This window comes from Lethenteron reissneri, chromosome 25, assembly GCF_015708825.2.
Source record: "Lethenteron reissneri isolate LAM-NWPU_2019-01 chromosome 25, ASM1570882v1, whole genome shotgun sequence".
Classification (NCBI taxonomy): domain Eukaryota; kingdom Metazoa; phylum Chordata; class Hyperoartia; order Petromyzontiformes; family Petromyzontidae; genus Lethenteron; species Lethenteron reissneri.
In genome coordinates, this window is record NC_083803.1 from 447290 (window position 1) to 463439 (window position 16150).

A 16150-nucleotide genomic window follows, 5' to 3' on the forward strand; every position below is an offset into this window, starting at 1 on the left:
TTGTTAGTCCATTAATGAGTAGATGAAAGAATACATCACTTTACATAGTAACAAAGTCAAGGCAGGAAGAATTCACAAGTACCCAAGCTAACTTTTAAGTGGATAATACAACACGAGGGCTAGGGGTACACATTTTAAGCGTGACACTTCGTTTGCCGTCTGGAACAGGAAGCCCTTGAAAACTTAAGATTTGAGAGTACACACCATGCGTCATGTGTTGTGACTTGAAAAGGGTTATCAGAAGAAAAGACGTTCTAGTTTTTATTACACGTATTTCCGAAAACAATACACGTACAACCCGGAATTATAGTTTATAATACATGAGAAGTTTGTGAGTTTTAATATTATGCAAGCACATCATCAATATGGGCAGAGGTAGCCCTCGACTAGCTGCCAGCAACTGGTGCCCGAACCATGCAACCAGCGCCCCCAACCCCAAACCACAACGGCTGATCTAGGCTGAGGTTTTTGGTAAACTGGGAAAATCTTGCCCCTATTTTCCATTTAATGTTTTTTAAGCGTATTTTTTAAAACAGAGGCATAATTAGTCGGATTGTCCGTGCGTCTGTCCAACAAATACATTCTCAGATATGTTGAGAAATTAATTATAATTCATATATCCTCTGTATGAACACGGGAATTGATATAATGACATCTTTGTTTTTTACTTGTATTTTTTTCCTCGATTTTGGCGCCCCACTTAACTTGGTGCCGAAGGTGACCGCCTCGTTAACCTATATGGACGGGCCGCCCCTAAAGATGGTCGCCTCCAGCATCTGCTGTTGCCATGTTTTTTACCATAAACACACGCTGTACTTTGCTCTGCGCCATGTTGTTCACTATCGTTTTTTGAAGTTAAATACAAACAACCACATATCTTAATTTTATTTACAAAATAAAAACAATATTTCACAAGAGTTATATATAACGCTTGTGAAATCGTGTTTTAAAGTTAATTTTTTGAATTACAAATGTTTGCTGAAGTTGTAGTCATGGTAACAGAGCATTCATATACATGCCCTCTGAAGAGGCTGAGGTTTATACAAATACCATCATCACCCTGGACATGTAAATGCTGGGAGTTGCTGTTTGGTGTGGGTGTTGGGCAGCACATGCAACCAAGAGATAGCGGTCAGGGGCTGCGGTCAGGGGCTGCCTCCCGCAGAGATGTTGTTCGTTCATAAAATAAAGGTTTTTGGGTTTAGATCGCGTTATTTATAAATGTGTCGCAACCCTCCACCACCCGACATGGCCAATCAGTAAAAAATGTGTCACGTTGACAAAAGACAAATAGTTCACTACTTTAGCCCACCGGTGTGTTCAAGAGTGAATCCACAACATTAACAATTTTTTTGTAACATTTACATTTTTTGTAAATGTTGTGGATTCACTCTTCAACACACCGGTGGGCTAAAGTAGTGAACTATTTGTCTATTGTCAACGTGACAAATTTTTACTGATTGGCCGTGTCGGGTGGTGGAGGGTTGCGACACATTTATAAATAACGCGATCTAACCCAAAAACCTTTATTATTAATAATATTGGTCGCGAAAGCCTACGTGTTAAAATGTTGTTTGTTGACCGAAGTCAAGGGGTCACCATTGTCCTTCCTTATGCTCAATTCCAGAGCCGTTACATAGTCTACACCAGCGTTCTCCAACGATATATTTTGGTGGGCCACCTATTATATAATAGGTGTGTGCTGGCAGGCACGTGAAGCCACTTTACCACATCACGCAATTACAATCCTCCAGTTGCGAATGTGTCTCTAAGCCTTGCAATGGCTGTGTGAGTTGTGTTCCTTTCCGTCATTGTGAGTGGAGTATTAGACTCATCCATGGGAACAGGTATCAGCGATCTCAAAGTCATAAGGGCAAATGCTCAGGCATGTAAAAAATATCCATACAAGCGTAGATCGCTAGGGACTCTTTAAAAATGACAGTAAAATTGTTAATTATTTATATAATTAAAGTTTGTATTAGGTTATGTTTCATTTTAGAAATGCCCATAAAAGTTGAAACTCACGTTACCTGTGATATGGCTCTGTACAGATTCCATACGGTAATTATATTGGTGTTAACATTACTTGACACCGGCTCAGCACTATTATAATACAGCTCATATGAAGGAGCACTATGCTGCATATTTTACACGTAATGTTTTTTGGTTATTCATGATAACGTATATGTTGTTTTCCTTCAATGTGTTTGCTACTCTGTCTGCAGGTTCATGATTTTTGCTGTAATTTTTTTTCTCTCCACAAAGCTCCTCCCCAGGGCATTCTTGTTAAACAGCTGAATGTTTCTTATCCTTGACAACAAATAAAGTAAAAGCAAACATCGTGATCAATAATGTACCTGCACAAACATTTCCACAAGTTAGTCTATATTCACCCTCCGCTAAACAGGACAGACTGCCCACTGGAAGGCATGCTCTTTGAGGCCATTGTTTCCGAGGGCTCGAGACAGAACTCATTATTCACCCTCATCCACCTTCGCAATATCGTAAATCCCCGGGCGCCTCTGTCCGTGTACAGTGCCTTGATACTTTATATATCCATACCGTGTTGTTGTAGACAGCTCTGACATTTTCATCCCTTGCAGTGTTTATTTTAGCAACAGTGGTCGTAGTGCGGAGAGACTGATTCCATCATGGGGGAGTTAAGTTTCCAACTAACCAAAACCCAACCCTAACTCTAGTCATCCTTGTGTAAAGTAGGAGCCGACACCAGATTGCAGGGGTCTCGTCCTTTATTCCTTTCCTTCCATCCACACCTGTCCCCAGCCGTCCCAATCTCGTTCCCGCCAAAGGCCCCTTCTTCCCGCCCGTTCTCTCCTTATATCTCTTCGATCACCCCTCCCACTAACCCATCTATTGGTGGGAATCCTTCCCCTGACACCCCTACATCACCCCCCCCCCCCCAGAGAAAAAATAACCGTCCTCGGTTCTGCCTCCCCCATGGACCATTTAAATCTCCCCATGCCTCCCACCACTGACAGTGACGACAGCCCTTACCTCCCCCACAACCATACAATGCAATATAACACAACGAAATCAATTGCGCGGCCTGCCCAGGTCTCCAGTCAGCATCCCGTAACAGCCCGGACATCCACAGGCAGCAGATGACCGTGGTGGCCCCCTCCTTCGAAGGACCCTCTCGTCGCGGTCCCTGGTTCGGTGGTGCCGGTGTCGCCTTGCATGGCGCCGCTGTCTCTCCGGCCCCCGCTCGTGCCGCCGCTCCGTCAGGCCTCACATGGGGTGCTGTAGGTGACAAGGGAACACAGGGCACCGAACCCCCTGCCGGTCGGCGCGTGGTGGTCGGCGACCTTGGCCTGGGTAGGGATGATGATGACGTTGGCAGTGATGTTGGTGGTGATGTTGGTGAAGATGACGGTGGAGAGATGTATGGCTTAAGGCGGGTGGGGTGTACAAACCATCGTCGCTTACCCAGTTGGACCTGGACGCACTGCGGTCGGAGTGCTTTAATGACCTCGACCGGCCCTTTCCAGGGTCGGTGCAGCTTTGGTGAGAGGCCAACCGGCACCTGAGGACAGTGTAGCCATGCCTGGTCCCCGACTTTGAAGGGCTTGGCTGTCACTGTCCTCTCCCGTATCCGTACATTACTCTCTTGGCTCGTGGCCGATGCGGCCTCGGCTGCTTGGCGGGCCTCTCTCAAATAAATGAGGGAGGTCTTTAGTGCCTTCGGCCATGCGTCGGCTCTTGCGAGAATGTCCGTCAGCTGCACCTCAATAGGCGGAACGGGATCCCGTCCGTACATCAGGAAAAACGGCGAGAACCCCGTCGCCGCGTGTGGGGCCACCCTGTACACCGCTAAGACAGATGGAATGTGGAGGTCCCAGTCGGAATGGTTTTCGTCCACCACTTGGGACAGCATGGCCGCTATGGTGCGGTTAAGCCGCTCTACCATCCCATCGGTCTGGGGATGATACGGAGATGTTCGGACCTTTTTAGTGCCCAGGATAGAGCAGACGTCCTTCAATAGCTGTGAGGAGAAATTCCTGCCCTGATCCGTGAGCAACCGCTCCGGTGCCCCCTTATCAAGGACATAGCCTCCCACGAAGGGATCGGCGATGGTCTGTGCCGTTTGGTCCGGGAGGGCCCACGCCATCGGCCACCTCGTGCAGTACTCGACTCCGACCAACAGGTATTTATTTCCCCGTGGCGTGACCGGCAGTGGTCCCAGGATGTCCAATGCAACCAATTCGTTGACCCTGGTCACCGTGATGGGCTGTAGGGGCGCCCGGCTTACCCGGGGTGGCGGCTTTCGCCGCGCACATTCGACGCAGGTAGCGACCCATCGATGCACGTCAGCGGTCATACCTGGCCAAAAGTACCGACTCTGTAATGTGTACAGTGTCTTCCGCCCCGCCAGGTGCAGCAGCTGGCGGCCGTGTACGTCCATAACCAATTGTTGACGCAGCGACTCCGGAACTACCAGGCATCGTCGGCGCCCTGTCGGGTCCCATCGCATGAGGAGGTCCTCCCATACGATGTACTCCTCCCCCCCTGCCTCTGCTGAGGCGCGTAGCGTTCGCAGTGGGGCTTCCTCCAGCTGTAGCCGTCGCCAATCGTCCAAGGTCAGCCCCAGGTCGTGGTCGGTCAGCTGGACCTCACCCTGTGCGTCCTCCGCCGTGCGTACGGGAGCGATGACTGTCCCCTCCGGCCTCTCCTCCTTGCAGCGTGCCCCGCCTGTGGTGCATGCACAAGGGCCCTGGGGCGCCAGTCGGGACAATGCGTCTGCGTTGGCATGTCTGGTCCCTTTGCGATGCACTACTTGGTACCTGTACTCCTGCAGGCGCTCTATCCATCTGGCCAGCTGGCCCGAAGGCTGGTCGATGCGGAGCGAATACTGCAAGGCCGCGTGGTCAGTGCGGACCGTAAATTTGCGACCATACAGGTAGGGTCGAAATTGCTGCACGAAGTGAACGACTGCCAGGAGTTCCCTACGTGTGACGCAGTAGCGCTGCTCCGCTGATGAAAGCACGCGACTACCATAGGCGATAACCACCTCGCGACCCTGCTGGACTTGCGACAAAACACTACCGATGCCCACATCGCTGGCGTCCGTGTCCAGGATAAAGGGGAGGCCAAAATCCGGAAAGGCCAATGGTGGTGCATCTGTCAGACGTGAGCGCAGCTGCTGGAATGCCTCTTCCTCCAAAGGGCCCCAATAAAACCTCTGGTTCTTCGCCGTCAACACGTGCAAGGGCTTGGCAATGGTTGCGAAGTTGGGTACGAACCGGCAGTAATAAGAAACGAAACCCACAAACCGGCGTACCTCTGGAACCGTTGTGGGAACAGCCCAGGCCCTCACGCAGGCCGTCTTTTCCGGGTCTGTAGCCACTCCAGACTCACTGACGACGTGGCCCAAGTAGCGTACCGACGACTGCATAAGGTGGCACTTCGACGGCTTGAGCTTCAAGTTCGCGTTCCGGAACCGCAGGAATACCTGACATAATCGGTCAATGTGTTCCTCGAATGATCGGCTGAAGACAATGACGTCATCCAGGTAGATGAGGCACGTTTCCCATTGGAGGCCTGCTAAGGCCAACTCCATTATGCGTTGGAACGTCGCCGGCGCAGTCTGGAGGCCCATAGGCAGGCAGTTGAACTCGAACAGGCCCTGTGGTGTCCGGAACGCTGTTTTAGGCCAGGAGTCCTTGTCTAGTGGGACCTGCCAGAACCCGGACAATAAATCCAGCGTACTGAAAAATTTTGCTCCCGCCAGTGCATCCAATGAGTCGTCAATACGTGGTAGGGGATATGCGTCGGCCAGCGTGACGGCATTGAGGCGTCGGAAGTCCACACAGAATCTCAGTGACCCGTCTGACTTCTTGACTAGGACCACCGGTGCCCCCCAGGGACTCGAGGATGGAGAAATTATGTCGGCCCGCAGCATCTCCTGCACCGCTTGTTGAATGTGCCCTTTTTCCATTGGGCTCATTCTATATGTGTTTTGGCGCAGGGGTGCGGCATTTCCCGTGTTAATGTGGTGCTGCTGCGACAGATTTGTGCGCCCTAGGTCGAACGGTCCCCGGCTGAACACGTCCGAGAACTCATGCAATAATGAGTGCAGCTGCTGTTTCTGGTCGGGCGGCAATCCCGGCTCAGGCCCCGCCAGCTGGTCCATCCACGATTCGGCCCCTCTGTCCTCGGACTGGCTGATGCTGCCTACAAGCTCGGGCTTTGTCCCTGGGGCTCCTAGTGACAAGGGACTAACGTGGGCCAGAACTGTTCCCTCCTGCACCGTCGCTGTTCTATCGGAGGTGTTCAGCACCTGAATGAACAGATGCTGGTTCCTCTGTACAATAGTTTCGGCTCCCACCAGCGCATGGCGATCCATGGCAGCTGACGCCGGAGACACCAGGATGGGTGAGTCTGGTCGGGCTGTCACGAGGGGAGACCGATATTGCAGCGGAATCAGCATCTGGGCTGCCGGGGGAATGGAGACAGACTTACTGACCAGAGCCTGCACGTAGGGTACACCCCGGCTGGCCCCCTCCGCCTTTAGGAAATGGAGATGCGTTCCCTGGACTTCCACCCGCCCATTGGCCAGATCGATTTTCATTGGCATCCGCCTCAGAAAGTCCGTCCCCAACAGGCAGGGTACGGGCAACGTTGCGGAGACAAGGATGGGTCCTGCTACCGAAAGCTGCCCAATCTGTATCGGGGCTTCAACCTGGCCCAGGAAGCCCATGCTGCCTCCATTTGCTGCAATGAACGTTGTCTTGACGGGGACTAAAGGTCGGATTTTATCCGGCAGCATCTCGTGCATGGTGCTCGAGATGATCGTGGCTGATGCCCCCGTATCCACCAAGATACGTGCCGACACTCCCGCGATTTCACCAACCAGGACCGAGGTTCCTGACGTGGCCGCTACCACCCGCCTTGCCAGCTTCCTCCATTGTGTGGCTGAGTCCGGCCACTGACCAGGCGGCGTCTCGTTATCCTGTGGTGCATGGTGAAATGATGGGGGATGGATGTGAATGGACTGAAGATGGGGTTCCTCCCTTTGGAGTGCGTCGCAGCAGGGTGAACGCGCCCTTGTTACATAGTGTGGGCTTACCCCTGGGTTGCGGGCTGGGCTCTCTATGTGGTGCAAATTGCCCCCCTTTGGTGACGTAGGATGGGCCCCCCTTGTGGTGTGCGGGGCCCCCCCCATTGTAGGGGGCAGTGGGGACTGGGGGGTGGGCCTTCCCGTGAGCCCCTCCCTTCTCCCCTCCCTTCCCTTTGTCACGGGGGCGTGGTCCCCCTGGTTCCGTCTCGCTCTGCCGCAAAGCGGTGGTGAGGCGGCCCGTGGAACTGCTCCAGGGCGCAATGTCAATCTTGTGGGCTGCCTCCGCCCCCGGGCCGTTGCCCCTGGCAACTCGCTGGCGTCGCAGGCAACTGGTGACGTCACGCCCGCCGGCGACGTCACGCCCGCCTGCGACGTCACGCCCGCCGGCGACGTCACGCCCGCCCGCGAAACCACGCCCGCCGGCGACGTCACGCCCGCCCGCGAAACCACGCCCGCCCGCGACGTCACGCCCGCCCGCGACGTCACGCCCGGCCGCGAAACCACGCCCGCCCGCGACGTCACCTCCGCCCGCGACGTCACGTCCGCCCGCGACGTCACCTCCGCCCGCGACGTCATGTCCGCCCGCGACGTCACCTCCGCCCGCGACGTCACGTCCGCCTGCGACGTCCCTCCCGGCCTCGGCGCGACTCCCGACGCGGTCTCCGGCCCTGGCGCGACTCCCGACGCGGTCTCCGGCCTCGGCGCGATCCCCGATGTGGTCCACGGCCCCGGCGCAATTCCCGGCGCGATCCGCGACACCACTTTTGGCCGCGACGTCACTCCCGGATGCAACGTCACGTCCGTTCGCGACGCCACTCCGGGTCGCGACGCCACTTCTGGTCGCGACGCAATCCCAGGCCCCGGCGCTATCCCCGGCGCGATCCCCTTCCCCCGACCCGGACAATGGGGACCGGGGAACGACACCGACGGCGCCCACCCCGAGGAGACTCCCGGTAAGTTCGCGGCGTCGGAATTATAATTGCTCGGCCCGACCGAGAGGCCGGGCGGGACGGCGTCACTCGCCTGGATCCTGTCGGCGTTCGGCCCCGGCGGGTTCCAGGTGACGTTGGCGGCCTCCGGCTCTGTGCGGCACCCCCTCGCCACATGCCCCTCTCGACCACAACGGTGGCAGACCCACGGGGCGTTCCGTCGGGGGGGCTCGGCGCGATGTTGTAGAGGCGGCTGCCAGCGACGCGGCGGTTGGTCGCGCCCCTGGTCCCTCTGCTCCGCCAGTTCCCGGATCGCCGCGTACACCTCCCGCAGCGATGGCTCCGTCTCAGACGTCGGGGGTCCGTCCCCAGCTGTGGCGACGGTGCAGGTTCGGCGGTTGGTGTCGCTGGACCCAGTAGCGCCGCGGCAACGGCTCGGCTGTTCCCCCCCGCCGCGCCAGCCACCGGGCCCACGGGTGGCGCCCGGCCCATGACCTGCTCGTGGGCTTGGATGGTCCGGGCAGCCCACAGCGAGGTGCGTTCCCCCGGCGTCACCACGGGCATTACAACGCCGGCGCGGCAAGCGTAGGCGATGAGGTGCTCGACCACGAGGTCCTCGAGCGCTTCTTCAGCCACGCGAGGGAAAGCTCTCCTCGCCAACACGAGCAGTGCACCCCTGTAGGCTAAAGGGGATTCTTTAGCCCCTCGCTGGCGATCCTGGAACCGTTTAAAGGCTCCTTCCGCCGGGCAATAGATCTCCCCCAAAGCCTCGTAGGCCGTCTGTAGCGTGGTCTTGCTGTGCGAGGGAAGGGAGGTGTAAGAGGCGAGTGCTTCCTTGCCCAGAACGGATGGCAGCACTCGAGAGCGTGGAAGGCAGCCTCGAATCGGCGGACAAACTCCTCCCAGTCTTCTTCCTCAGCCACGAACTTGTCGACGGGCCCCAGCCGACGCGGCCGTCCGGCCACCTGCTCTCCGTGTTGGGTGGTTAGCCCTGGGGGTTTTGGCGGGACCGGCGGCGGCTGGCGTGACGAGGTTGGTTGCGGCTCTTGCCCGGCCGGCTGGTCGGCCTCCGGGTCCCGTGGCCTCTCCTCCCGTAGTACGCGTGGGAGTGGGGGTCCCGGTGCTGGCGGGCCCCCCATAGGGAGCCTCTGTAGGAGCTCCTGGAGTGCCCTCTCCACGCGGGCCATGCGGTCCTCCATGGGGTCCTCCAGGCGATCCGGGCCCCCTGCTGCTGCTTCTGATAGCAGGCCCCCTTGTTGCCCGGGATGGGAAGGATCCCCGGCCCCTGCTTCCTCCTCCCTTGGCTCTTTCCCGTGGGGATTTTTCTTTGTAGCCATGAGATCCCACCGCTGCCACCAGATGTAAAGTAGGAGCCGACACCAGATTGCAGGGGTCTCGTCCTTTATTCCTTTCCTTCCATCCACACCTGTCCCCAGCCGTCCCAATCTCGTTCCCGCCAAAGGCCCCTTCTTCCCGCCCGTTCTCTCCTTATATCTCTTCGATCACCCCTCCCACTAACCCATCTATTGGTGGGAATCCTTCCCCTGACACCCCTACACTTGTAAACGAGCTGTTCAAGCTCAATGAGCCTTGCAGCTGACAAAGTCTAAGTCCACCACTGGCTCCAGGCTGCCAACAGATGCCACCCCTTGCTCTATTGATTTTGGACTTCATTACTTAAAGCATATTTTGTTGTTTGTGGACTTGAGCGTCAGACTCCTATTAATTTCCAAGGTGACCAGAATATGGCAATTCAGCAATGGATTATTGAATGTATCCCCGAAGAGCTTTGAGCGCAATCCCCTTGTGTATGTGGGTTTCTCTGTGTACTCTGGCTTCTTCTCACATGCCAAACACTCATTAATGGAAGTGGTTAAACATCCGAGTACAGTATGCTCCTCAGGGTTTTCCGTGTAAATAAATAATACATGACAAATTGCCATCACCCCACTCCCCCCTTATTCCCTACATACACATCCCCACCCCCAGTTAATTCTGTCAGTATACATGCAGCAATCATGTCCGCCTGCATAGCTCTCACTGCATGTATGCCCTGTCCATTGGCTGATTGTGAATTGGTCAGTTGAGTTCCTTCCCTCCTGCCGTCCATTACCTCGACCCCCCCCCTGCCCCTCCCCTCCTCGGCATAAACCCTGAACATGACCTCGTCCATAAAAACACGCAACCCTACCGTACCTTCACTCACGCAACACATCTCGGTCCTCTCCACCATGTTAACCCATGGAGGCCCCTCCTCCTGTAAGTAGCACACAGGCTGATACACGTGTGTGGGACACCAATGCCTACTGTAAGCCTCATTAAGTTTAACACGTAGGCTTTCGCGACCAATATCCCTAATAGCGTTTTTTTGGGTTAGGTCGCATAAATATAAATGTGTCGTTAAACCCGCCACCACCCGACACCGCGAAACGTCATGGTACTAGAATTGTAAATGTTGTAGTGGGTTTACGCTCCAACACACAGCCGGTGTGCTGGACTGGTAGCTCATTGCCATGTTTCGTTAACTTGTGTCGGTGGCGGGTTTAACGACACAATTTTATTGACTCGATCTGATCAGAAAAACCTCTTATGGAAGCCTCATGAACTCTCCCCCATGTATTCTTGATAGGCACCATTACCCATATCACTTCAAATGCTCTGACATCACCATTCCTCTGACCTCGACCCTAAATCCAAGAACCACCTAATCCTCCACACTGAGTGCAGTCACCACAGCCTCTTCACTCCTCATCCCCACTCACCGCAACTCATTACCCCACCGGGCACGATGCGTGACACACAACAGCACATTTCATCTCCCGCTGACATCACTATTGTATCCCTTGCCGTGAGTCGCCTGAACCACCCTATCCCGCACCTCCGATTAGCACGGTTGGCTACGTACGGTGCCAAAGAAGTTCAACGCACATGCATACTATCAAACGTAAATGCACTCCCATTCAGCGTTTGTCAACTCCAGTCCTCGGGACATTCCAAGCTACAGCTTTACATAATTACCAGTCATCGAGTGTTTGCAGTGTGCATGTTCTTAAGTGTACGGTGTATGAATAAACAAGAGTGGGAATCACGAATGTTCAGACCGCAGGGGGTCACGAGGACTGGCGTTGAGAAACGCGACTGACAAACACAAACAAACATGACACTGACCCCTCACCCCTCCTCCAAGACACCCACTTGTCACCCACTAAGGTAACACAACTGCGGAGGGTTTGGGGAAGCCAAGATTTCGTATTCTTTTCGCACCATCAACAGCATAGGAGTCACTATTATTTTATCAGTCCAATTTTTTATTGTGCCATTCCAACACATTTAGCCAGCAGACAGCTTCATTGCCTCAAGTTTGCTGGAGAGGCATGACTATACCAGTGCCAGCATCACTCCTTCAAGCAACCATTCACCTACCAATTTATTCTTGCTCAAAAATGTCACTGGTGTTTTATTAAAGCTTAGCCCAGATTATTGGATTAGTAGGTGCAGACTGCCACCTGGTCCAGTCACCCACCATATAATTATCCCTCAAACCAAATAATGCTCAGGGATGATGATGAAAATGAAGCTGTTGCTGCTGCTGATTATGCTGTCGCTGCTCATGACGATACTTTTGCTGAGCACTGCAGATGTTGTTGCAGCTGCTGTGGACGGTTCTTCCACATGCTTATTTCAGTATGCTCATGATAAAGGTGATGATGATCGTTGATGTTACCCTTGCTGCTATTAATGATGTTAATGATAGCTACCCCTTTTGTATGTATTTTGAACTTCTTTCGCACCGTACGTAGCCAACCGTGCTCGTCGGAGTGAGGGTTTTATACGTGGGAGGATACAGCGAGACCTGGAGAAAACTCGGGTATACGACAAAGTGATAACAAAGATCTGCACAGTTGCCAGTGGCGGATTTGGAGGGGACGATGGGGTTTATTTTGTTTTCATCTTCGTGACTTTACCGAAAAAAACATAGAGTATGGATCCTTGCAGTCACGAAAACTTCAAATTTAGCACCACAAAAATTGTTTATTATTTGACGTTTACCAAAGAAAATACATTTAATTGTGTCATGATTAGTCTAGGATCCTGTTTCAAAGGTTTGAAATTTAGGGACCATTCCTCTCCTAGGACATTTCTATAGAACCGCCTCTGATACGTTTGTGTACATGCTCAATCCGCTTCCATCTCCTCCCCGTGTTTACATGTGGATACTACAGTTCCCAAAGCACTTCGCTGAAGTAGGTCACTCTAGAATGATGAGGTCGTGGCAGAGCTGCCCACCTGTAACCAGTAACGCGTAATGTCTCTCAATTTCCCAGACTGGTTTTGCGCCAGGCAGAAATGTTGAGCCTTTTGTGTCCCCACCCACTTTATAACAATTTGCAATTCCACTTGCTCAGGACCACGAAAGGATGTGATTTACAGCTCATTGCTCAATTTAACATGGACACGTGTCCTTTATTTTCATTTCAAAGCTACCAGGATAGGCAATTTCTAACAGGTATTGTGATGTGAGCAATGGGATCCCAGATGTGCGATTATTTATAACAGCTATAAAAATACATTGTAGTGCACTACTATGGGATCATAACTCATTGGCATTGCCTGTATCACAAGGTATTGCCCAACAGATATAGCAGCCAAGGTGTTGTGTTTACTGTATTGGGTACTAATTTCAAGCTGTAGGTGGATCACATTTTATACATTTATTTTCATTATTAAATAGGTTTGTGCTGATCAGGGATTTTTTATTCACTTCCATATCACTTTCAGTTTGCGATACATGAGGCATGATAACGTATTATTTCAACATTGTATAACATTGGGGCCATACCTGCGATATTGCAATACGCATGACAACCCAGTAATTTGATTGCTTGGATTGCCCAGCTAAAATTACCTGCCTATGAATAAAGCTGTCCCTTGTTTATGCTGTGTAAACTCATTATCTAATCCTGTTCTTCAGAGACTTGGAGCCATACGTTATTGCATTGTACATATGAATGTTCCGTGGGTATTCAATAAATAAAACATGAGGCAAGGCTTGACAATGGGCCAGGTACACAAAGCATTTTCTTACTTCTAATCAGCTCACTGAAGGCAGCGGTCACTCGCCTTATTAAAATGTTTAAAAATAAAAAATCTTGATCCATGTTGTGCCCCACTTTGCAGTGGCATATGCCTGCAATGCAGCTGTGTTAAGGTGGTTTCAGTGGATTGTGCAGATATCACCCACATGTGTGAGAGATCCAGCCGCTGGCGCTACGAGGTTCTCCTTTTAAGGCAGTAGGGTGAGTATGCTGCCAAGCCCAGCTGTGCCATTGTTTGATAGCAGTACTATCACCTTGTATGCACGAGTTTCCTCTTGGGTACTCCCATTAACTCCCACGGTAAAACAAACCATCTCAATAAGCAGAAATGTCTCTCATTTTGTTTAGCGTGCTGTAATGAACGGATTTGCATTATGCGTTGCTTTTGAGCCGTGTGGGTGTAAAGCAATTTAGAATTATCACGAGACGTGGACTGCTAAACCACAACAGGCAATCTGATTTCACACCAGTTGCCTATGCCTTGTGAAACGGGGCTTATTTGTCTTGTTCAGTAGTTACGAGATATACGAATAATGTTTTTGAATGACAGTACCATGTGTCATAGAAATTATTATAGCCTGGGCCATTCGTCGCTTACATATTTACATTAAAACTGTATTTGTTGTTGCTTGATCTATAAGTAGGTAAACTCTTATTCGATTTATTACGTAGGATATAGTACAGTGTCCACATATCGGATTTGCTGGTGACTGAGGTATAGGTGATTATGTGAAAATATCAGGTATATTCTTGGTTCTTTCGGTAAAGCCACGTAGAAGGGAAATAATAAAATAATAAAATAAAACATCATAAGATAAAATTCTCACGACGTTTCGGCCACAACGCAAGCAGCCGTCCTCAGGCAAAGAACAGGGCTGACGGAAAGACAGCGTCCTAATGACAGCCCTGTTCTTCACCTGAGGACGGCTGTCGGAAAGACAGCGTCCTAATGACAGCCCTGTTCTTCACCTGAGGACGGCTGCTTGCGTTGTGGCCGAAGCGTCGTGAGAATTTTATCTTATTATGTTTTATTTTTATTATTGTATTATTTTCCTTCTACGTGACTTTACCGAAAGAACCAAGAATATGAATCTATGCAGTCACGAAAGCTTTAAATCGAAAAATATCAGGTATGTGAACATATCTAGAAAATGGCAGTTATACCATGCACAAATACTGCACTGAGTGAGGGTGGTTAGTTGGTCAGGGTGGATGATGTGTGACGGTGGGATATGTGATGTCGTGCTGCCCCATGCCGACTTTTCAAGGACACCTGTAATTAGACGTGGGGAGTATATATCATACTAGCTTGACTACCCGGCTTCGCCCGGGACTTGGATTCACCACGCCCGGCCGCCTTTGCCTCCCCAGTGACGATGTTGACACACCACACCACTTACTCGTTTGAGGCTGAGTTGACCTAGGGGAGGCCCAGGACCGGTTCAAATAATCGTCACCGGCGGTGGCCGTGAGTGGGAATGAAACTCGGGTCGCTGGGTTCGTAGCGCAGCGCACTAACCGCTACACTACCGCTCCCCCCCCACACACACACACGCGCGCGTCCATAGGTACACATACACGCGCTTGCTGCAGACACACACAACTTTGAGGGTGCGAACGGCAGTAAACGACTGAAATAATTAAGCAATGCTGCACGAAGAACGCCTTCGACCTGCAACACATTTGTATTTCACTTTACCTGCGGAGGGTTGGGGGGGTGACATCAACAGGCACACTCCGTTACGCTTCCACATATGGGTCACATGGCAGATGTGACGTCACAGCTCACTTGCCGTGCAAAATATATGCATTATTGAGCTCCCCCCCCCCCCAAAAAGTCTATTTTTTTAATTTTTGCATGGTGTAACGTCGTATGCTATTATTTAATTTATTTTCTTTCTACGTGACTTTACCGAAAGAACCAAAGAGTAATTCCTGCAGCCACAAAAGCTCCAAATCAAGTTACAATGAAAGTTACACCATGACAACATCCATAACCAAAGCAGTAGATTGACAAAGGGCTGTAAGTAAACCAATAGAATGTTAGAGACTGCTCCCATAGGGAGCAATCAAAGATAACAGAGAATTTTGATTTAGGGGAGTCAAAATGTATCAGTTTTAAAGTAGTGGCATCGTGGCCCCTGGTCAAGGTTAATGTATGTTGAACTTCTTTCACACCATACGTATCCAACCATGCTAATTGGAGGTGCGTGCGTCTGTGTGCGTAGGTTATACACAAGCCCGAGCCGCAAGCCAACACGAGATGGGGATGCCCTGGAGTGGAGCCGCCGCGTGCTCGACAACCCGAGCCCCAAGATGCGCGAGGCTACGCTCGCATTGGCGCGCCGCCTAGAGAAGGGTAACCAGCACTGCAACACCACGGCTACACCACGGCTATCCACCATGGCTACAGCACGACGGGGGCATGGCTTACGCACCACGACGCAGCACACGACCCGCCGTGCGCGCACCAGCAAAGTGACGCGTTCGTTGCATGCGCCGCAGCGCAGCACGCACACCGCGACACGTCAACACAAGTCGGTACTTGGTGGAGGCTACCTGGGACAGAAAACAACGGTGCAAAGCATTTGGATGCAGATTGTTCAAGCGTGAGACCGGTTTATCGTAGAAACTCAGTTAAGAGGCAAGTGATTAAATGACACTGAATTGTCCCAAGTTCCTGAAGCGTAGAGAATTTATGAACATTCTACCAATCAAGTGTAAATTCACGGAGCATGACATAGGAATTTTGAGGCACAGCTTAAATTGTGAGGATTTAAATACAGTATAAATAAGCTGTAAAAAGCTGATGTTAATATTTCGGTAAATGCTGTAAAACAAGCTTAGATCAAAGTGTGTCCCTCCGTATTGATAGGAGACAGTAGTCAGCCTTGGCATAAAGCTCACGATATGAACAGATTCTGATGTAATTTCAAATAAACCTGAATGAAAACTGGATCTAGACTATTTTAAGTGACTTGTACAGACTTATAAATCGCATCAACATTGGAGCTGGGCCATTCTCACAATTCTTAGCCTGGAGTCAT

At 51.7% G+C, this 16150-nt stretch overlaps 1 protein-coding gene across 2 annotated transcripts in view; it reads left to right on the forward strand.

The window, feature by feature from the left end:
• The window catches only part of LOC133346957 (SLAIN motif-containing protein 2-like), a 30553-nt gene that overhangs the window by 5882 nt on the left and 8521 nt on the right, over positions 1-16150 (forward strand). For both annotated transcript variants that reach the window (XM_061558799.1, XM_061558800.1), the window contains exon 3: positions 15332-15462. In XM_061558799.1, coding sequence (XP_061414783.1) covers positions 15332-15462 — 131 coding nt within the window. The remainder of the gene's footprint in view (positions 1-15331; positions 15463-16150) is intronic.